Genomic DNA, 22735 nt, shown 5'->3' on the forward strand with positions numbered 1-22735 from the left:
CGATGTTTCTAACTCTCTGTTCCTCTCCATTCCTCTCTGTAAAAAATCAATAAAATATATTAAAAAAAAAAGATATGTAGCATTTTGATAGAGAAGGTTTTTTTTCCTTCCCCGAAAAATAATTAGAAAGATACTCAAAACAAGTCTTTAATAAAAACATAAATGTATTATACAGTACATACTCCTATATTATAAACCACAGCATAAAGTCTAACCTACCAAATGGTAAATTTTCATGTTCATTAAAAAATAATTATAGTCATATTCATTTTGTTTTCTCTACCATATAAACACTTCAGAATGACATTTTATTAGTTCCTCCCCACCCTTTTAAAAAGCAGAGTAGTCAGTATATGAAAACTAGTTTCCTAGTTTTATCAGATGAAATGTTATTACATAGATAATTCTTAAGCTGTTCAGTGATATTTATGTACAGATTTGCTCATTCATTTATTTCAGTTGATTGGTCAAACACAGAATGTAAAACCTGGATCTTATTACTCAGCATATTATCAGGAAAATCTGAAATATTGTCAGGCTGATCCAGTAATGAACAATAAGATTTCACTTTGATTTCACCATCGGGAAACATAGGCTCAGAAAGTGCAGGCTCAGAAAAGGATTTTCTAAGATGTTTGCTCTCCTCTCTGTTTTGCCTTATGGATTCTTCTTCTTGGAAAATTTTCTTTACCTTCTCCAGAACAGCATTAACACAGACTGTCTAATAATGAAAAAATATTGAAAAGTAAAGTTTCTTTTTAAGCTACTAAACTTGCAGATAAAAAGTCCAATAAAGTCCTATATAATAAAGAGCTAATATGCTCATTAGACTTGACAGCAGAATGACCTTCTGGAATGACCTTCCAGAATGACCAGTGGATGGGGCCGTGAGGCAGTGGGCCGCAAGGGCCGAGCCCCTTGCCCAAATTTCGTGCATTGAGCCTCTAGTGTTTAATATAAAGTTATTAATCTACATATTCTAATAAAGAAGCACTTCCTTTCTGGAACCCCTGGCACATGGCAAACATCATGAGATTGATTCCTTGTTCTAAATATATAGCACCATAATCTAGAAAGAAAATTAAAACCTAGTATAACTCAATAAAGATATGCTTTACATCCTTTTTCTCAATTCATTAATGTTCTACATATTTATCCTTTGATTTAATTAAATGAAACATTTCCTTTATTCTCCTGATTTAATTAAATGAAAATTTCTTCTGAGAGATGAAATGTCTCCAACACGTTAATACCTCACAGTAGGTTTTCTGTTTTTGCTTTTGTAGCCCCTGGACTTTGCTTATACCTGTGTGTACAACTGGAAGGGCACAACCATTTTGGTAAAAATTTAGTAAGCTAAATGATTTCTAAATAAACGTGATCCAATTCCCCTAAAAAAATACCATTTAGTACTTTAAGAAAGTGTCAAAACATATAGAGAAATACAATTCCAAAAACAGAATGCTTTGGGTTCATGATGACATTGTAAATCCATTGTACAAACCTGGGAATGCCAGCCTAACTCCAGACTTTTAATTAAGAGTGATATTTAAATATCTTTATCAATTAAGACAGCTGCAGGTATTTTTTTACTTGCATCTGAGTATGTCGAAACCTAGAGCTATAAAACTTGAGGTGCATCACTTCCAGCTGCAGACAGCTTCATGCATTTATCCCAAATATGATCATTTTCTGTGTATACCATGCTATGACAAAAGTTTGGGAAGCCCTATCCTATTTGATATATTTCTTTTTCCCTCACCTACAAAATTTTATCTGTCCCCATCCTAACCACTTCTGTCCCAGTTTTAGAAAATGAAGGAAAGTTCTCAAGATGGTTACCTCCAACACCTTTACTACTAAATCTAATGGAAATAAAATCTTCACTTTACTTAATGACTTCTGCTTGTTTTGACACTTATCAATCTCAACCTCCTGAGTCTATTTCCTTTGCACTGATTTTCTTCCTACTTTTCTGATTATTGCTTCCTTATCTCAATGGATTTCTTAGCTCATCTTAATGTTGTTCACATTTCTGTCAACTTTTCACTTGGCATGGTTCCAGTCAGAGTGTTAATTTCCAACATATATGTTATATGCCTTCAAAACCATAATGCCAGACCTGACCACTCCTAGGTCTTGCTTGGATGCATATATGACCAATTATCAGATAACCAAAAATTGTTTCTATTACCTGCTCAGAATGTTTATAACATGACAAATCATGTGAGATTATTTCAAAAGCCTTTGGGAAATTACAGTTTAATTTTGGTTTTAGGCTTCTTTTTTTTTTTTTTTTTTTTTTTTGTTCAACATAGCCATTTCATCCAACCCATTTTTTGCAGTGTATCTGCATTCTAGCTGAACTGAATGCCAATTTTGTATGAAATTCACATTTAAGATATTGAACACATCTCAAAAATTTGAAACACTTTCAAAATATTTGATAAACTCTGTTCTTTTAAAAAAAAACCTGTATATGTGTTTAAAATTAAGTAGTTGTTGTTTTTTTTACTTTTTTAAAAGGTATCTTGGGTATTCTTGACCCCTTGTAATTCCCTATAAATTTTATAATTAACTACTCAAGTTACACACACCTGCTCATATTTAAATTGGGACTGCACTGAATCTAGATTATGGGGAATTTTAGTCTTTATTACTGTGTGTTTCAATATGATAAAAAATATTAACATAAATGTGCAAGACATCTAACAAAAAAGCCGTAAAAATGATTAAGACAAAGAAGACCTAAATAAACAGAAAGAGATGCCATGTTCACAGGCTGAAAGGAGGACTTATTCTGACAATTATTAAGACTTATTATAAAGCTTCTGTAAATCATAGTGTTGAATTGGTACAAGAATAGAGAAATAGATCAACTGTATAGAACAGAGAGTCTTCACATATACCTACATATATAAGTTCACTTGATTAAGAACACAATAAGTGTTCTTGGGCAATAGGAAAAGGGTGTTTTTTTCACCAGGGAAGTGAGTCTGTTCAATTGGATACCCATGGAGAAAAAGTTTGACTCTTACTTCATACCAATTCCTAAAAGTGAAAGGTAAAATAATAAAGCTCCTAGAATGCATCAGAAATAAGAGTTTCATGACTTTGGATGTGGTAAAAATTTCCTAATTAGGATATTTAAATCTCTGAACATAATGGAAAAGTTAATAAACTAAATTATATTAAAAGTAAGAACTTCCATTTTAAAACACACTGATAAAACAGGAAAAGGCAAGTCATAGAATAAAATAAATTTGCCCATATGTAACCAAAAGAGGGTTTGTTCCTAATATATTTTTAAAGTACAATAAAAAATAAAAAGGATGGACAATTCCTAATAGAAAAATAAGAAGATACTTTAACAGAAATTAACAAAAAGGACATTCAAATGTCCAATTAATGTATAAAAATCCACTCAATCTCATTAATAATCAAGGAAATGTAAATTAAAACCACAATATGATTATATCACATATATACAGGAATGACTAAAATGGAAAAGACTGACAATACCAAGTGTTGGTGATGATGTTGAGCTACTGGACTCTATAATTTCCTGGAATGAATTGTTAAAACCGTTTTTGGAAAACTGGCAACATCTGTACAAGATGAACATGTGCATATTCTATGGTCCAGCAATTTCACCAAAAACATATGTACAAGAATATTCATAGCACCTTACAATAGCCAAAGCTGTAAATATTCTAAATGTTCAACAGTACAATGGATAAATAGTGATAGAGTCAATTAATGGAATACTACACAGCAATGACAATCAACAAACTACTGCTACAAGCATCAAATAAATGAATGTTGCAATGATAGTGCTGAGCAAAAAAGGGCAAATACAAAAGAATATGTTGTATATAATTTTACTTATATACAATGCAAACAAAACTATCTATGGTGTTAGAAGTCAAAATAGTGGTTGCCTTTATAGACAAAGTTAGAGATTATGAGGGGGACAAGAAAGAGACTTCTAGAATGATAGAATGATAGTAATTTTTTTTTTCTTGACATGTGTGGTACATAGGTTAATAGATTTTATGATGATTCAAGCTGCGTACTTTTCTCTTTGTATGTTATATATTTTTTAAAATTTTAAAGGTAAGTATAAATGGCAATAGATTAAAATAAATAATCCCTTATAATTTATAAAAGCTTTTATATTTTTGTCAATTATTAAGACATTATAAAGCTTCTGTAAATCATAGTGTTGAATTGGTACAAGAATAGAGAAATAGATCAACTGTATAGAACAGAGTCTACAGATATACCTACATATGTAAGTTCACTTGATTAAGAACATAATAAGTGTTCTTGGGCAATAGGAAAAGGGTGTTTTTTTCACCAGGAAAGTGAGTCTTTTGATGAACACTTTTAAATTACAGCACTTGTAACTCAAAATACACTTTTAATTTACAGCACTCATAATTCAAAACACACTAATATTTGTTTTCCCCCAAATCACAGACTTAAACAATGGAATACTGAATTTTAGCCAACTATGGCACAATGGCTGAAACAAAACAGCTATAGCTAAATGAAAGCAAAAACCACAATATTTTGACCAAGTGGTAATAAACCTTATAAAAACAAAATAAGGTATTTAAGCAAATTAGCTTTTAGAGATTGAAGTAAATTTTTAATGTAAAATTATTTTGTGTAACAAGAGAATAGTACCTTGATTTATGAGTAGAATGTACAGTATACCTTTAATCTTACATAAGATAAGGATATTTATTTCTAGATTCTAATATTTTGCTTAACTTACCAAATAAATTAGTGCTGCGTATGAAGCATACATTATGCTAGTTAAAGCAGTCTTTGCTGGAAAGGAAATTATATCAAACAAAGAACCCTTTCTAATCTGCAAAAACAGAAGAGAGTTTTCTTGTTAAAACAGAAGTTTTCAATGTTACAATGTTAAATTTTATAGTGTTATTGAAAAATGAGACTTTAAGTATTTTTTCCAAATAAAGTCATTTCCTTTAGATCAATCTGGGTTTTCACATTCTAAAAATATATTAGTTTCTTTTTTTTCCTTTTGTAAAAAGATACTTTCTTTTGCTTATCAAAACCTGACATGTCAATTTTAAGAACCTTGCGCTGGCCGGTGGTGTGACTCAGTTGGTTAGAGCCTCATTCCTTGTACCAGAAGGCAATCAATGTTTCTCTCCCTCCAACCCTCCGGCCTTCCCTCCCTTCCCCTCCTTAAGATCAAATAATAAAAAATAAAAACCTTAACTTTTTTTTTTACATTTACCAAGTGTTCACTAGGGGGTGCTGCTGTGCATATTAGAACAACAGTCTCTTCAAATTTATGTAATCATCCTTTACTACATTATTCATTTCTTCAATTAAGCAAACAGTAATCAACACACTGAACATTTCCTGGAGATTAATGACCTGCTTGGAAATGTTAATCATAAGTCTGCTGAAGGCCATCCTTAATCATGATCATTATGCTTCAGGAAATGCTTTGTGCTCGCATCCAGCATGCTTTTTGAAACCAAGAGAAGGTTTACATCAATAATGGGTTTGTCTCTCAGATGTTTCCACCTGCTGGCAACAGAAGGTGTCCCTGCCTAGAACAATAATACTACATATTCGATTCAAGGGAGCTATACTTTCATAGGCCACCTCTATTGCCTTGAGTAGGATATAAAATGAGGACATTAGGAAAACCATTTCCTTGCCAGTCAGCAGTGCCGTGGCCATTAGCCATGCTCCTCTGCAGTAACAGCCGAGCTACTTGATGGCTTCAATAACTCCCAAAAGGTACAGGCTGTAGCGGATAAAATAATGCACACAAACTACAAAGAACAGATATTTACAACATTGAAAAACTGAAACAATGATAGAATGATTAGGTAAATTACACTATATCTACTCAATGGTATATTGCAGCCCTTTCAAGTGTGTTTCCAAAGAACCTGTGATAACATTTTAATGAACAAACATTTACGTGGCCCTATGTACCAGGTTCTGATCTAAATACTTGTTATTGCAGTAAACTCTGTTTTTGCTTGCTGCTGTCACTGCTGAATGGTGAACAAAATTGCTATCACAAGTTCCCTTATTTCTTAAGAGATTTATGGAATGCTGAAGCAAAAATATTCTCTAGCCTAGTAGCTAAGAGATGGCTGGTGGGGGGAGGCCCTTCTTATTTCCTACCTTTCAGGCTATACCAACTCTTAGATATAGGGATAGGTAGGGGCAGTTTTAGCCCCCTCCTTCTATAAGTCATTCTGGAAGTTTTCCCAGTGTTCCTGGCTTCTGAAAGATTTTCCAGGAAATAAAGCACCTGTTGCTGTTTTCCTCTTGTAGAAGAATCAAAATGATAGCATGCCTTTGAATCCCACTGTTAGGCTATAAGGAGATGTTATACTAGTAGAGAGCAGATGCTGATATTAGGAAGGAAAGCAAATACACTCCAGCAAAATGCCTCCTAGCAGAGTAAAAGATTATGAGTTTGTGAATATATAAATGCAAGTGAGAGGTCCATATTTAATAACTGGTAAGCCATATGCAGTAAAAACAGAAGAGTCTGAATGCATAAGTCACTCTTTCAATGCATCTTTCTCTTTCAAATTTTGTCCTTCACCTAAAGGTAATTAAAACTGATTAGTTTCAAAATAAATTATGTATTTGATACATGTTTTGCTTCTGAGTGATGAATCTGTACATTGCCTAAGGGTCAGTTTTTCACCATTTTAATGTTTTTAATAAATACTTGCTATTCCTTTGACAAATCATCCTTTTAGAAAATACATTTCCTCCAAAATTCATGCCTATGGGCAAGTGGCCATTCTTCAACTTGGGTTGAAGAACTTATGACTCAGTTGAAATACATGTTTTTCATATTATAAGCTACCCTGTTTCATCTTTGGCATGCTATGAGCAGGAACAGTGTATGGTAAAACTGAGATAAAGAAAAATTTGGTAAATTGAAGTCTTTATTTAAATAATCTTGGCCTATTTCAGAAATTTTATCTTAACCTTGTTTTTATATTAATTTTATGTTTTTTGCATATTTAAATTAAAAGTATTTCATATCAATATTATTCCCATATATTTCTTTTTTTAATTTGGTAATATTACTACATAAGATATATGGATATTTCAACAGTAAAAACATTTCAATATTTAAATTTCCCCCACATAATTTTGACTGCTTCATTTCATAAAAAGAACTGTGTTTATCTTATTTTTCACTAATAATGGGATAAATCACAAAAAAGGAAACTATAAGCAGTTTAGAAAATAAAGATCCATTTACAGATGACCTGAAGGATGGAGTATTACCAGGTCCCACTTAGTTTATATTGTCCAAAACCATCTGGTGAGGGATATCAGGGGAGTAATAGGGAAAACTAACTCAGTGACTCACGAGTAGGTGTTGTAAGAAATACTGACTACAGTTAATAGGTCCAGGGAAAAAAGTGTTTCCTATTTTGGGAAAGCTACATGACCATGTCTTTGCTTAGCAACTCACAATACTAATGAGCACAGCAAATGCTCCTAGCAGTCCACACAGAGTAAAGAAAGTTATTTGACTTTGTTTATCCCAGTATTAACATCCTGTGGATCACTGGTTTCAAATAAGCTCTTAATTGGGTGGTCCTGTAAAAGCTCAAACATCCCAACCTCTTGGCCAAACTGGAGAATTACGTTTTCAAGATTTCGGTAGTTCTGCTTTCTAGGAATGGTCCCTTTCCCCAGATCTTGAATTACACCACCCAAGAGAGCCTCATGGCAGGCTCACCCAAGGACCTAAGAAGTGCCTGATATTTGTGAGGTTTGTAGTTTAAACCCAAAACTGTAGTCTACACCGGAGGGTTGGGGTAAGGAGTAAACTTTACTTAGAAAAACCTGACCCTCACCTTGGAAAAACACTAAGTCACTGGGGTCCACCTGTGGCACAGACCTTTTAGAGGCTGTTTTCTTCACTTTGCCTGCACAAAGTAGAAACAGTTATCTCTAATGCCGGAAGTGCTCCCAGTCCTGTGGCCCTGCTTGGCCTGCCAAAGTCAACAACTATGTCTGGGAGCTGACGTGTCTTGGCCCAAGTCAGCATTCAAGCTAATTATCTAGGTCACTGCAGCTTAGAGCAGCTTACAAGGCTTAGCAGATGCACCAATCCGTGAGCACTGGTGCTGGGAAGGTCGAAAACCATCAGGATATTCTCCACTCGGTTTTCCATTCCTGAGGCCCCTTCTAGAACTCGCAGATACTAGTATATCAGTACAATCTCAGCCCTGCAGAACCTAGAAGTCTTTGAGGAGCAACCTGACTCACAAAGGTGCAAAGCAAATGCCAGGTGCCAAGGAAGTCTGTTTTAACAAGATGTCCAGCTGGAACCTCCTAACCCAAACTCTCTGTGCTCACTCATGTCACAACAAGCCACCAGACCCTTCAGGTCACCTGTATCAGTTGGGCCTTTGGGTATTTCGTATTTGGCACAATACTAGTATCTTTGAATTGGAGATATATAGTCAGTGTCCTAATGAAAATATTCCTTTATGTTCTTGAGGACGGCAATCTGCCTGACTGGTGTTCCCACCCACATAATATTCAACAGAGCTTTGGTAGAATCATTCAAGGTGCTCTGGGTACACCATCCTCTCAGCAGAGACGAGACAGAGCACATGAAGAGGGCCTTTGAACATACCTAAAGATAGCTTAATGAGGCTGCTTGCTTTCCTACATAAAGCCATGTCCTCCATGCATCCGTAAAGCATATCTGCTTGCAAAGTATTCCAGATTTCACTCCTTTTACTTCTGCACACCACAAAGTTCCACCTTGACACAGGCAGCCTGGCAAATCTTGAAAGAATTCATGTTGCAATTCACTCTGCATAAGCTGAACTCCGTCACGTTGGGAAGGCAGCCAAGCAGTGTAGCAGGGCTGGTATAGCTCCTCTGTGCTATGCCACTTACATCTTGACACACTTTGGCGCCATTGACCGATCCATTGACCTCCACATCACATATGTTATTCTGTTGTTCCTTTGACTCTCCAGGCCATTGTCTTCACTGTTCATACTTCTCTTTTAGTCATCACTGAGACTTTCAGATTTGAGATACAGTATGTTGTTTTCTTCCTTGAAACAAGTTAGTTTCCTTTCAGTGGCAATTCTGATTCTACATCCTAGTTAATGCACATTCCCCAAGTAAAGCTTCTTCCTCATTCCTACCCTCAAGGGCCCAGGAACCTCTGATTTGGGACTTTCCCACTTGTCTCACTCCAGCCATTTAAAACTACTTACACTTCCTAAGGCATGCTCTTGATTGCTTCAGCATCTTAATATACACTGTTCTCTTCCTGGAATGATTCTCCCTTTGCAAGGCTAATTTCTCCTACTTCAAGTCTCAGGTCAAGTATCACCTTCTGGAAAGCCTACACTGACTACTCTTTGGAATGACATGCCCCTTGTTGATGCTTCCATAGTGCACTTTGCACACTTTGATGATGTAATTGCTACAATCTACTAGCACTGCTTGCTTGCTTATAACACCCACAGTTCATAGGCCCAGGACAAGACATCTATAAATGCCTACTACCGAAGCTAATGATTTTACATGTCAGGTTTTCAAAAGTATTTGTTGAATGAATGAAAAAGTAGAATTATACTTTACTTACTTCCAAAACCAAATTCAACCATCTTATACTGAAATTTATAAAAGATATTAAGAAGTAAAGCTGGGCCCTGGCCAGGTAGCTCAATTGGTTAGAGTGTCATTCTAATATGCCAAGGTTGCAGGTTTGATCTTTGGTCAGGGCACATACAAGAATCAACCAATGAACAAATAAGTGGAACAACATATCTCAATACCCTGCCCCCATCACACACACACTTCTCTTCCCCTTCTTCTCTCTCAAATCAATCAATAATTTAAAATAATAATAATAAAACAGGCCCTGGCTGGTGTTTCTAAGTGGTTATAGCATCAGTCCTCAGACATAGGGTCCTGGGTTTAATTCCTGGTCAAGGGCTTGTGTGTGGGCTGCAGTTTCCATCGGCCCAGCTGCTCATGTGGGAGGCAACCAATTGATGTGTCCCTCTCACACCAATATTTCTCTCTCTCTCTCTCTCTCTCTCTCTCTCTCTCTCTCTCTCTCTCATTCTCTCTCTCTCTCTCTCTCTCTCTCTCTCTCTCTCTCTCTCTCTCTCTCCTTCACACCCTTCCTCCCTCTCTCCCTTTCACTCTCTAAAATAATCAACAGAAAAAATAAAAAAATATCCTTGGGTGAGGATTAACAAGCAAACAAACAAAACAAAGCTGAAGGATATCTGGTTCCAGCAACATGGCAGAGTTAATGAACACACACACACACACACACACACACACACACACAACCTACAAATTCTATGTAAATTTGTACACCAAAAATGCAATATAAAACTGGGAAGAGAAGAAGGAAGGAAGGAAGGAAGGAAAGGAAGGAAAGAAGGAAGGAAGGAAGGAAGGAAGGAAGGAAGGGAGGAAGGAAAGAAGGAAGGGAGGGAGGGACAGAGGGAGGGAGGGAGGAAGGGAAGAAGGGAAGGAAGAAGGAAGGAAATCTGCTTGCCAGGAACAAAGAGGAAACTAAACACTGGAAGAGTAAGTGTCTGAGTTTATATCCCAGGAGCTCTGGGGATGTTATTGGACCCTGAAATAATGGCTGGGGCTTGAGTTTCAACAAAGAGGCTAGAGATGAGACTTGGATACACATGAGGTGAGGAGTAGGCCTTTGGAGAGTCTCAGTGAAAGTGGGACTGGGACAAGTGCACCCACCAGTCAAGAAAGTAAGGAAGCTGGGCTCCCCCAGGGGCCGATATGCCTGGAGCACTAGCTGAATCCTTTAGAGGAACAGTTCTAAGAGACAAGGAATTTCTATTTTTAAAAAATCCCCATTGAAAAAAAAACTTTCAGTTAAATAAAACAAAACACCAAAAGAAATTATCTACTATGAGTGAGACATTATATCACAATAGTCAGGAAGATTAGCATCCCCCAAATATCTCATAGAAAAATCTTTTAAAGGACCACATAGAAGTGTGTTTAAAATAATTAGATTTTTTAAAAAAGAAACAAACTCATAAAAGACACTTTGAAAAGAAAAAAAAATTGGAAGTTTGGGGAAAACACCAAATAGAACTTCTAGAAATGGTAAGTATAATGTTTGAAATTTAAAACACATTAAATAAGTAAAATAGCATATTAGATACAGCAGGAGAGAATTGATTAATTGGAGGATAGCTCAGAGGAAATTATTCAAAGTGCATTTAAGAAAGATAAAGGGAAAATATGAGGACATTATATAGACAAAGAATAAAGTGAGAAGACTCTAAGCATATTTTAATAGGCATTCCAGAAGAAGAGATTAGAGCAAATGAGAAAGATGTAATATTTAAAGAAATAATGACTAAGAATTTTTCAGAATTGAAGAATTTATCCTGAGATTCAAGAATCACAATGATCCCCAAGTGTACTGAATCTAAAAAGCATTTGACAATCTATATATATAAAAGCCAAATGACCATAATGACGGAATGACCTGAACAACTGGAATGACTGGTTGCTATGACACACACTGCAGCAGCCAACCGCCTGATCAGGGCCCCAATCGGCCCCCCAACTTCCCACGGCCCCTCCCCACCCCACCGACCCAGCCCCATTCAGCCCCCATCAGGATGGGTGGCCAGACCCCACCCATGCATGAATTCATGCACCAGGCCTCTAATAGATAATAAAAATGAAGTCGTGCATCCCTCATGACCCAGCAATCCCTCTTCCAAATATACATCCGGAGAATGTCTCATACATATGCATGAGGAGTTATTTACAAGAATGTTCACTGAAGCACTACTTGTAATACAAGAAATTTGGAAACTAAATTATCCATCTGTCTAGTAGCAGATAAACTGTGAATTGTTTTTTCTTATAATATAATACCCCAAAGAAGTTAAAATAATAAATCACAGCTACATATATAAATTTTGAGTAAAAAAGGAAGTTTCAAAAAGATAAGTACAGCATACCTTTTTATATAAATTTTAAGTATACACAGTAAAATATATGAATACAAATGTAGTGAAAATATAAACATATGCATGGAAATGTTCACAGCAACATCAGGATAATGATTAAGTTTGGTAGGAAGAAAAAGGGGACAGGATTGGGGCATGGTTAATTATATTTCTTTTTATAAAGGAGATTTCTGAAGGCAATATGGCAGAATATTACTACCAGGTAAATACTGATGGAACTTCTGATAAACTACCTTTCACATATTTTGAAATATTTTATTGATAAGGATTTTAAAAATTAAAGCTATGTCCTAAGACAATTCCAACAAGAACAAAGGAGAAGAGATGGCATAGGTGTTGATCTTGAATAGATGTCAAAAGAGAGTCAGAGTCAGCATGTGGACTTTAGATAAGTCATTTAATCCTTCAACCTGTTTCTCTCATCTCAGGTTCCTGGAATAAGTTATCACAACTAAGCTGTAAATTTACCTGTGAAACTCACTGTCAATCAAGGCAAAAAGGCAAACACATTGTGGTTTTCTTAATATTAAAGGAAACACAAATTCAACAGAAAATAGAGATTATTTTTCTGCCACTGAATTTTCATGAGTATAGGCATTCAGTTCTCCAAAGATTTCTTTCAGCCCTGGACAGATTGGATCTTCTGAGAAAAGGACATAGTTGAATAGCAAACAATTTTGAAAGAAAGTGTATTCCTCTGGAGAGATCTAGTGATGTACTCCCCAAGACATGTCACAGGGCACTAAAAGTAAAGGCCTCTCCGCCTTCCCCTCCAGAGACACGTGCCCTTCTCCCTCCCTCTCTCTCCCTCTCCCCCAACCCCACCAAACTGGGCAGACTACCAGCAACCGTATAAAAGGCTAAATCTCCTAATTTCAGGTTTCCTCTCCTGTGATGCAACTTACTATGTACACGCAGAGATAACATCTGGCTCTTAGCTCATTGCCCTGTGGGAACTGCAGTGTAGAAAACTGACACAAGATATTGCTCTGGTTGCTGCACTTGCTGTGAATAATAAACAATCTGTGTCTCTGCCACAAGGCTCTGGTCTCTGTCAGTGTGTGTGTGTGTGTGTGTGTGTGTGTGTGTATTTGTATAACTGTGGTGGGCTAAGTTGTTAGCTTGTAAATAATGTAAAAATCTCATCCTTCACAGCAAAGAGGAGCAAAGGGAAAGACTATGAATAATGTAATGGACAGTCCAGTCCCTTTAAACATGATTTCATAATGAATACAGAAATGGTCTTCAAAGGACACTTTTACATCAATCCTCTGTAAAACGTTGGACCTAACGTTCTAATGCAAGGAAAGAAATGTCAAGGCAAAACATTAGATTCAGACAGACATTTTGATGGGAATTTAAAATAATATGAGTCAGCTATATTTCTTTTTGATGATCTAAAGATGCACACAAAAAAATCATTTTTACTTTCTCAAACATCAGGTATCATTAAGACAGCTCTTTATAATGCTGTCTCAGGCAGTTCATAGTTGAACTATCTGATAATTTCTGGAAATGGCAAAATCTTTGATTAGAGAAATTCCTGTATGATGAATATTTTGTTCATTTTAGCAATCCCATCCATTATCCATTTTCTCAGCTCAAAACAACCCAGATTTTTGTATGAGAATTCATCCTCTCCCCTTTCTCAGGTCATGTGGTCTGGATGGAGTTCCAACCCCCACTCTGAGAATGCTGCAGGTAACTGAGTTCTAGAGCAATCAGTGATTACCATTCCCCTGGTTTAGACATAAGCCATTCTCCAAGAGTGAATCTCAGGCTTGGCCAGGAATGCTGAGTCAAGGATGCTCATTCTTTTCTGCTGTAATTCACCCTGGAAGGATGAAACCCTGGAACAGCTGCAAATCATCATGTGACCATGAGAGAAATATCAGTCTGAGAAAGGCGTCAACACGGGAAGCAGAACCAGGCGGCAGAGAGAAAGAAACAGGATCCTGAAGGCATCATTTGAGCACCTGTATCCAGCTATGCCCGAAACCTTATCAACTCTGTTGTTCAACTACACCATGAACTGATACACCTCCTTTTTGGCTGAACTCAGTTTAAGCCAGGTTTTCTCTCCCTTCAACAAAAGAATTAAAATCAGTTTATTCTGGGGATTGATTAAATGCCAGACTTGCATGACTCTAAATCTTTTGTAACAAATATTTAAAATGCTTTGAATAATGTCCAGATTGAAAAACCCAGAGTTCTGTGACATAAAGTTTAGGGGGGGGAAGTCCCCAAAACATTGTAAGAACTGTTATCCTTTATCAGAGCCTCAATGAAGCAATGTAGAACATATAATCTGAAATATACCTGGATGTTGATAGGTCTATCAAAATGAGTGCATAGTTAAATATACTCAATATATTATGTCAGTCAAAGATGAACTTGGAAACATAGTTTATGGGGAAATGGAAAAAAACACGATCATTTTTAAGGTTTGTTGTAGGATTTTAGGTTTGACATTAGTAGTAATTTGTAGACTGATATTTAGGATGAAACATTTGAAATTGATAATTTTATATAATTCAATTAAATAACGAGATAGGGAAAGTCCACATTACTTCCTCTTTCAGATTTATTTAAACCAGAGAATATACTTGGAAAAAGACCCAACTATTCATTTCTCTTATCCAACTATTTTTGTTTTACATGTAGGACAACCAAATGTGTCCTACATTTTTCAAATCTTGCAATTTTCTATCAAAAGGATCCATATCTTGTGCAAATGTAACATTCACTCACCTGCGTGTTATATAGGGGTTGCTTTGGTGCGTTAACTTCCCTCAGCAGGCGGTGAGATATGCACCTTAACTCTAAAAGTCTACAAGCAAGTCGAGGCTGCAGGAGTTTGGCCACTGATTTGGAGGATCTGGATATGCTGTTCAATCCTTGAATTAATGCTCCTCGGTTGATCTTGGCTAAAGCAATGGCCATTTTGACTTTAGATGGCTTTTTCATGGTTTCTCTTTTCTGGAAAATAAGCCTTTGAAAAGTGACTGATGTGCGATTCTCCAGAGAATTAAAATCTACTTTAGGCAGAGAACAAGTACCACATAATTGTACACTGTGCATGGTCCCAGGCATACACTCCATGTTTACTGAGGATATTTCACCCCCTACAACTCATAGACCCCACTATGTACTTAAATCTCTACATGAATATATGAATTGTTCCTTAGGATAACTATCCAGAATTTCAGTTATTATTGTAAAGATACACATTTTTCCACTTTTCTCTCTAGGTTTATTTATTTTTTTGCATCGATATTTAAGAGGTCTTTAAAAAATAAACAATTCTTATTCAAATATTATTCGATGTTTGAATTATTCAAATGATAATTATTATTCAAAACTTGTGTTTCCCAGCTTACTTTAAACATTTTAAATGATAAAATAGAGCATACATACATAATTCATAAAACAAATACCCTATATACTAATCAACAAGCTTAGGACACTTCTAAAAAATTCTATAAGCGTTCTGAAAAATGTGTGGCATTAGCAAAACACATAAAATGTAGTACTTCTCTGCTCTACCAGAAAATGAATCACAGGGAAATGACTTGCAATGTGGTCAGACTGCATTCCAGGCAACTCACAAGTATAGTTTCCATTCTTCTTTAAAGTAATGTTACGGGCTTTTCTGGCTTTTTAGTATAAGCAACTTTGAATCGCTATTTGTTGAGTCAAAATATGTAAGTATAAAACATCTTTTAAATGAATTTTTTGGTCTACAATTAACATTACGAGTATATATTTGTCTAAGAGCTAACATGCTGTATATTTTAAATACCTCAATTTTCATCCTGAAGTAATAATTTTATTATTGTTGCTTTTGTCCTCAAAGTTCAGTCTTCTCTTACTGGTCAGCTTTGCCATGGGAAATAAAAATAAAAAGCCATTCTAGTCTGTCAATGAGGATGTATTTCTGCAGCATGTGCTGGTTTAATCTGTTAACTTTATGGAAAAGTCCCATTGGCTCACCTGTGATCTTAACCCTGCTAGTCTATACAACAGCAGAAAATGCAATCTAAATTATGGACTGCTACAATTCCAAACCATTATAGAATAGAGCCATTCTTACAAGCAAATATGTGGTAGATAGAGCAAGCAAAATAGTACGAGGTGCAATCAACTCGGGTTGTGAGCGTACCCATACCAGGGAGAGGAACCACATTGTCTGCAGTATCCAAAGCTCCTGCACATACAGATTCAAGTCCTCTGTGACCTTATGCTTTGCTGCTGTCAGGGCGTAGGGAAGGCCACCCCAAAATATCCCACAATGGCATATCAATTATTTTGAATTAAAATTACTTAAGAAACTGCTAGTGCAAGAACAACTTTGGGCTCGCTCTCTCTCTCTCTCTCTCTCTCTCTCTCTCTCTCTCCCCCCCCCCCCACCCCCAAAAGCAGGAGATAAATCTCCAATGTGAAAAATTCTATTCCTGCACCTGGAGTCTAATGAGACACATCCTTATCACCAGAGTTAGGGAATTCAGGGCTGAGAAGTGTGTATTAAAAAAATTGTCTTTTTGTTCTTTTACTAATTTACTACCCAAGCCCAAACTAGGTTCCTCACTAATGAGTACCCAAATCTAAGTTCCTTCATCATGATAATTCTTCACAATTTATTTCTTTGTCTACAAGATGTAAAAAGCTGCCCGCATCGGTCATTTCTCTGAGCATCGTTGATGATCTGTTTGCATGCCTTTAATTGTTTTTTTGTTTTTTGTTGTCTGGTCTTGTGCCAATTTCATTATTAGTCCAGCTATAAGAACTCAAGAAGGGCAGAGGAAGGACTTCCCATCCCCCACACTGCACCGATTCTTCCTCCCAACTCCTCCTCAAGGTGAAGCAGCTAGAATAAGTACATTCTGATTACAATATACTGTGCTTTCTCTCATTACAATTTCTAATCATCAAGATGAGGGCCACAGCGCCAGGGCGATCAGGAATGGGACATGTGCAGTTGTTCTGCCTTTACTGACACCTCCTCTACCTGATCATTCAGTGTTTTAGGAACCCTTCATTTTTGCAGTTGCAAAACATTAGCATTCTACACTTTCCCTCTTTTTATTTTATGTTTCTTTATAAAATGTTGGTGATCTGTACACATTGACCATGCACTGAATTTATATGTGTATTTCTATTAAACAATCTTGATTAATTCCCCCAAACACTATACTAAATTGAGCCATTTAACTTTCCCCTCTTTTCCAAATTGTCTTTCTAAATTTTTCTCTGTAGGAAATTAAGCTGATTTGTAACTGATTATCTGTTAGTCAAAACTCTCCTGTAGGGTTCACATATTTGTGTTGAGCAAAATATAGCATTTATTATACACAATATTTTTAAAAATTCAAGTGTGTATTACAATAATGCTTTCATGCACTTTTTATTATCTTTCTCTTTTTAGTCTCATCGTGAACTCGTGGCTTTTTCCAACAGACTTAACCTGCTCCTCATCTTTGTTTCCTTTAATGTTCAAATGGTTTCAATTGAATAACTGTGCTTCCTTTCAGAGTTTTGTTTTTTTCTTTTTTTTAATCCTCACCCGAGGATATTTTTCCATTGATTTTTAGAGAGAGTGGAAGAGAGAGGGAAAGACGAAGAGAAATATTGATGTGAGAGAAACACATCGATCGATTGCCTCCTGCATGAGCCCCAACCAGGGTCTGGGGGACAGAGAGGAGCCTGCAACAGAGGTACTTGCCTTTGGAATCGAACCTGGGACCCTTTGGTCCACAGGCCAATGCTCTATCCACTGAGCCAAACTGGCTAGGGCCTTTCGGAGTTTTCAAAATGCTTTCTCTTTTTTAATACTTTCTTAGATACCTCGGAAAGAATTACTTCTGACAACAAACTGTTTCTGATCACCTCCACTCTCCCTGCCACAAAACACGGAATCAACTTGTTACTGCTCTGAAGAACAGTGTTAGAAACCAAACAGGCACTGGATGCATGTCCGGTGGTTCCTCGTGTCTCTGGAATACGAAAGTGACAGCAGAAGACAGCTACTTACATTCATTTAGATGGAGAATGAGACATTCTTCTTTTTAAAAAAAACAACAACCAGTCAACAGTTTAAGTTAATGAGTCCAATTAGTTACTTTTAAAACTAGCTTTAATAGAAAAAATTTAAATAAAACATTCCCCCCCCTTTTTTTGAGCTACCAGCTTTTTCTTTTTGTCTATTATCTATGCTATATATTTTCTTACCTAGCTGTGTGTGTAAATTTAAATGGTGACTCCAAAATAAGAAGTCCTCATTTCTTTTCCCTCATTTTTTTTTCCACTCTTGGCATAAGTAAGGATCCTTGAGTTGGTTGCAAAATATGCAAGTTTAGATGATTATTTTTGTCATCATTATCTTCATCTGAGCGTATCAGCAAATGTCAGAAAAGAAATTCCAACCACTGCCATCACCTCAGAAACAGGTACTTAAAGACCATTTACCAAAAGAAACTTAATCAGATTGGTTCAAAATATTTCTCGATTTGAGCTCCATCCTTTCAATACATATCCTGCTTTCCCTTTTCTTTTTAATTTTCCCTAGAGCCAGGCCCATTTCTCTATCATCAGCAGTTTTAATGCTGAACTCCAATTTCTATTATGCCAGCTTTTTACTACCCTACATTTATAAAGCCAGCCTGTCAGCAAATTTTACTCAATTCTTTTTCTGAATAGCCCACTTCTCACTGCCCCAATACCAATACCCAGTCCATTGTATTTATATATCACCATCATCTCGTCTGGACATAGTGAATTAGCCTCCTCACTGGTCTCCCTGCTTCTGACCTTGCCTGTTTTCATTCTTTTCCCCAACACATCAGCCAGAGAGCTACAATGAAAACGTATGTCAGGTCATATCTTGCTTTTCTTCTATTCAACTGCTTCAGTGGCTTCCTGGTACACTCAGTGTTAAAGCCAAAGTACATACCACGGTCGACAAGGCCCCACAAAGGTTGTGTCTTCTTTACCTCTCTGGCCACCTCATCTGTTTCTCTCCTTTTTCCTCCTCGTTACTTGTTGAACTTGTTAGGTATACCCCCACCTCAGGAACTTTGCCCTAGCTATGCCATTTGATCCCTCAAGGATACCAACGTTCTCTTCGTCACTTGCTTTAAGTCTTAATTCAAGAATTACTTTCTCACTAAGACCCTCTAGAGTCTTAACCATCAATTGTAATCCCTACCCTTACTTCATGTTTTTTCCATGCTGTATTTTTTCTTCTCCTTAAAACCTATTAACATATGTTTTTTTCTTGTTTATTATGTTTTTGCTTGACTAGGATTTCAGTTCTATGACAGTGTTTTATATCCACTTCACTTACTCATCTTTCCTCAGTGCCTGGAAAGATGGCACACAGTAGGTGCTCTATAAATGCAAGTTAAAATGAATGAATGATGAGTATCAGGAAAAAAAATCACAATAATGAGAAATATCGTAGAAATATACCAAATATTAAATTAGAAACCACCCAGAAAGTTTTCAGTGCAAATGTAGTTTGTAACTTTCACAATAATGATAGTGCCTGATAAGAAACAAACCACCAAAAATAAAAATATAACTGAATTATAGAATATCCTAGTTATGGTCAGGTAGATTTCTCTATAAAAACTCCATTATTCCCATCAAATTTTTTTTTTTTTGCCCCAGGCCAGCAAGATGGCCTTTTCCTAAATAAACAAATGCCTAAAATAATAATTTTTAAATTATTTAAATACTAATCACAATGTTTAAAGATTTAAAATATAATCCAATTAATAAAGCCCTCATTCCTTTTATTTTTATTTATTATTATTATTATTTAATATATATTTTATTTTTTACAGAGAGGAAGGGAGAAGGATAGAGAGTTAGAAACATCGATCAGCTGCCTCCTGCACACCCCTTACTGGGGATGTGCCTGCAACCAAGGTACATGCCCTCGACCGGAATCGAACCTGGGACCCTTGAGTCCGCAGGTCGACGCTCTATCCACTGAGCCAAACCAGGTAGGGCAAAGCCTTCATTCCTTTTAGTATGTTTGGGAACTAAAGAGAATTATAAAAATAATAAAATTTGCAACATTTACAATACGACTTTTTAAAAATAATCTAGTTAACAATGAAGTATTAGCATTGTTTTCTGGATAATTTATTTTTGAAGAGCAAATAACTTCAATGTGTTGCCACATCTCCTAACTATTTTGGCTCCCTGCCAATCTCAGTAACACATTCTTCACAGTAAATGGTGGAAAAGAACAATATTAAGTGTTTTGAAAATGAGAAATGAAGAACTTTTAACTATGTTTATATTCTCTGAGTGGGGTAAAGTTTTTATAAGTAAATGACTTCAGTGAATTGGAACTAAGAAGAGTTCTTTCTTTGAGGATTAGAATACCAATCTACTTCACCAGAAAGCATGGTGCGACTCTAGTGATAATGAGGCTATGCAGAGGGCAGGAAGAGATGAAGGGAGTTGTAAAGAAACCTGAAACTTCTTTGGTTAAATAAAATCCCTGGTCTCTAACATTGGCAATTGTGGAAGAATCACAGCTGGAAGGGGCGGTGGGGCTTTCCTGGTCTGTGTCTGGCCTCCTAAGAGTCATCGAGGCTCTCTCAATAATTACTGCCACGACTGTGCTGGCCCAAAGCATTTTACATCCCAGAACAAGCACGGCCACCTGCTCACCTCTTAATGCTCCAGCCATAGCCAAGAAAACTCTCCAATGCTTCAAAAGACTTATACCAAGACCAAGGGAATGTAAAGAGGGGAACCAAAGGGACACCAAGTCTAAGATATGGTACCACAAAACCCAACTTGCCTTCTGGAGCTCGTAGGCCTTATCTTACCTTACTTAGATGACCTCCGTCTGGATGCCATCTGACCGCTATGCATCCAGATAACTATTCTTCAGTGTCACCAAGGTCTAGACCCAAGACCCATGCCATTTATTCATATTTACTCGACATTCTGGGAACATGATGCTTAATACTTTTTGGTCTGACACTGCTTCCTTTGAAATATTCTTCTCTGCTCCTGCCCACTTACACCTTTGCTCACCTTGTAAACTCCTATTCATCCTTTGACACTCAATTTAAGCATCTTTCTGGCATGAAGCCCTCTCTGGCCATTCTAGGTAGAGTCCTTTATTCCTCTAAACTGGATTTACCTCTTCCCATATTCTAATGCAATGACTTGTTTATACTTAGTCTCCACTAGATTAAGCACAACGAATGGAAGAATCCTATCATGTTTATCTCTGTATTCCCTCTCCTCAGTCCCATACTGTAGTATTTAGTAAAATACTAAATACCAGCCTGATGCCTGGGTGTCTGGATGAATGGTTAAAGGTAGCTCTAATACCTCCTTCTCTGGAATGAAATATATAGATTTTGTGATTACAGTACGTTACTCAGAGTGCTTTTTTTGTTTACTCCCAGGTTTCGGCTATGTTTTTCATGTTTGACATTGCCAAAAGTCTGATTTTTGGATAAGTAGATTGTTACTGTACCACCTAACTTTACAACGCATTCCATTCCAACTGTGGTCAAAATGACTGAAACAACACTTCCATTGAGAGCTGTGTACTTTTAAGTAAAGCAGGTTACATGTGTCCCCTACACATGTTACTTTCTCTTGACCATAAAATTCTCTCTCTTATCCCTCTTCTAATCCCAAAATTTTATGTTTCAAATCCTTTTTGGAACAGATGTTTAAAACACATATACTTATCTTTCCTTTGGTATAATTAAATCAGTTATGTCAGTTTTTTCACTGATTTAAGTGCCAGAGATTTTAATGAAAGCATATTTAGGTATTTTTCTGATTTTATAGCAAGCAAATATAAGTAAACTACATCACAATTGTGGCTGAGAGCGTTCTAGTTTTTCAATCTAACACAGTGACTGTCTTTAAACTTAGTTTATCTACTTTACTTCTTTGTCCCCAATCTCTCCCAATGAGTAAGAGTTAAAATGTGTGTGTGTGTGTGTGTGTGTGTGTTTGGGGGAGGGGGGGTGAAGTGAAATTAATGTTTTTCTAATCTTGAAACACTGACCTCAAAATCAAGCATTAAATAATTGGTGTGATATTAAAAACACAATATACTTCTTACAATTCTTTTCAGTTATGAGATCACATTACCTGATTAGACTGTGACACTCGTGGGATGGTAGAAATATCATCTTTAAACTCATCTACAAGGTCCATGATTGTTTTCTGGATCCCCTCAACTAAGACAAAAAGAAGTTAAAGGGGGAGGGAATCTTAAAAAATATCCCCTAACCATAATTCAACACAACAGGGAACACTGGGTCCACTGCTTAGGTGGCTGGAAAAACAAGCAAACCCTAGGGGGCTTTATTCCGTTTCCCACACCCATATCCCCTTCACAAGCTTGTGTTTACTTCTTCCAGAAAAGTTCTTCAACACCTGCCCACATATCCACCCAATAGGTTTGATTGGCATGATGAGTTCTTGCTTGGGTTCCTTTGGCTTGGCAAGCTTGCAGGCCTGAGCAATGCTTGTCCTTCTCTCCCATTAGTGAGGGGTGAGGGCAGCCTTCCACCTGGGAGAGCAGGGAAGGACGGAACCTACAGCTTACGCCCAGAACTCTTTGTTACTGCACAATGGGCCTCTGAGAACTTGCTACAGAATCTTCTGAGATTGCTCTGGCAGTGAGAACTGCATTT

The 22735-nt window shown here is 36.6% G+C and overlaps 1 protein-coding gene across 1 annotated transcript; it reads right to left on the reverse strand.

Annotated features, from left to right (window-relative positions):
* Window positions 1-442: 442 nt before the first annotated feature.
* On the reverse strand, window positions 443-22511 carry SPATA9 (spermatogenesis associated 9; the record flags this gene model as incomplete). Its single annotated transcript, XM_081090170.1, has 5 exons — window positions 443-721; window positions 4784-4879; window positions 14799-15026; window positions 22188-22276; window positions 22451-22511. 5 exons carry the CDS (start codon window positions 22509-22511, stop codon window positions 443-445), a joined length of 753 nt encoding a protein of 250 aa, XP_080946296.1.
* Window positions 22512-22735: the final 224 nt, after the last annotated feature.

The sequence above is a fragment of the Myotis nattereri genome (genome assembly GCF_964212035.1).
Source record: "Myotis nattereri genome assembly, chromosome: 4".
NCBI classification, from domain to species: domain Eukaryota; kingdom Metazoa; phylum Chordata; class Mammalia; order Chiroptera; family Vespertilionidae; genus Myotis; species Myotis nattereri.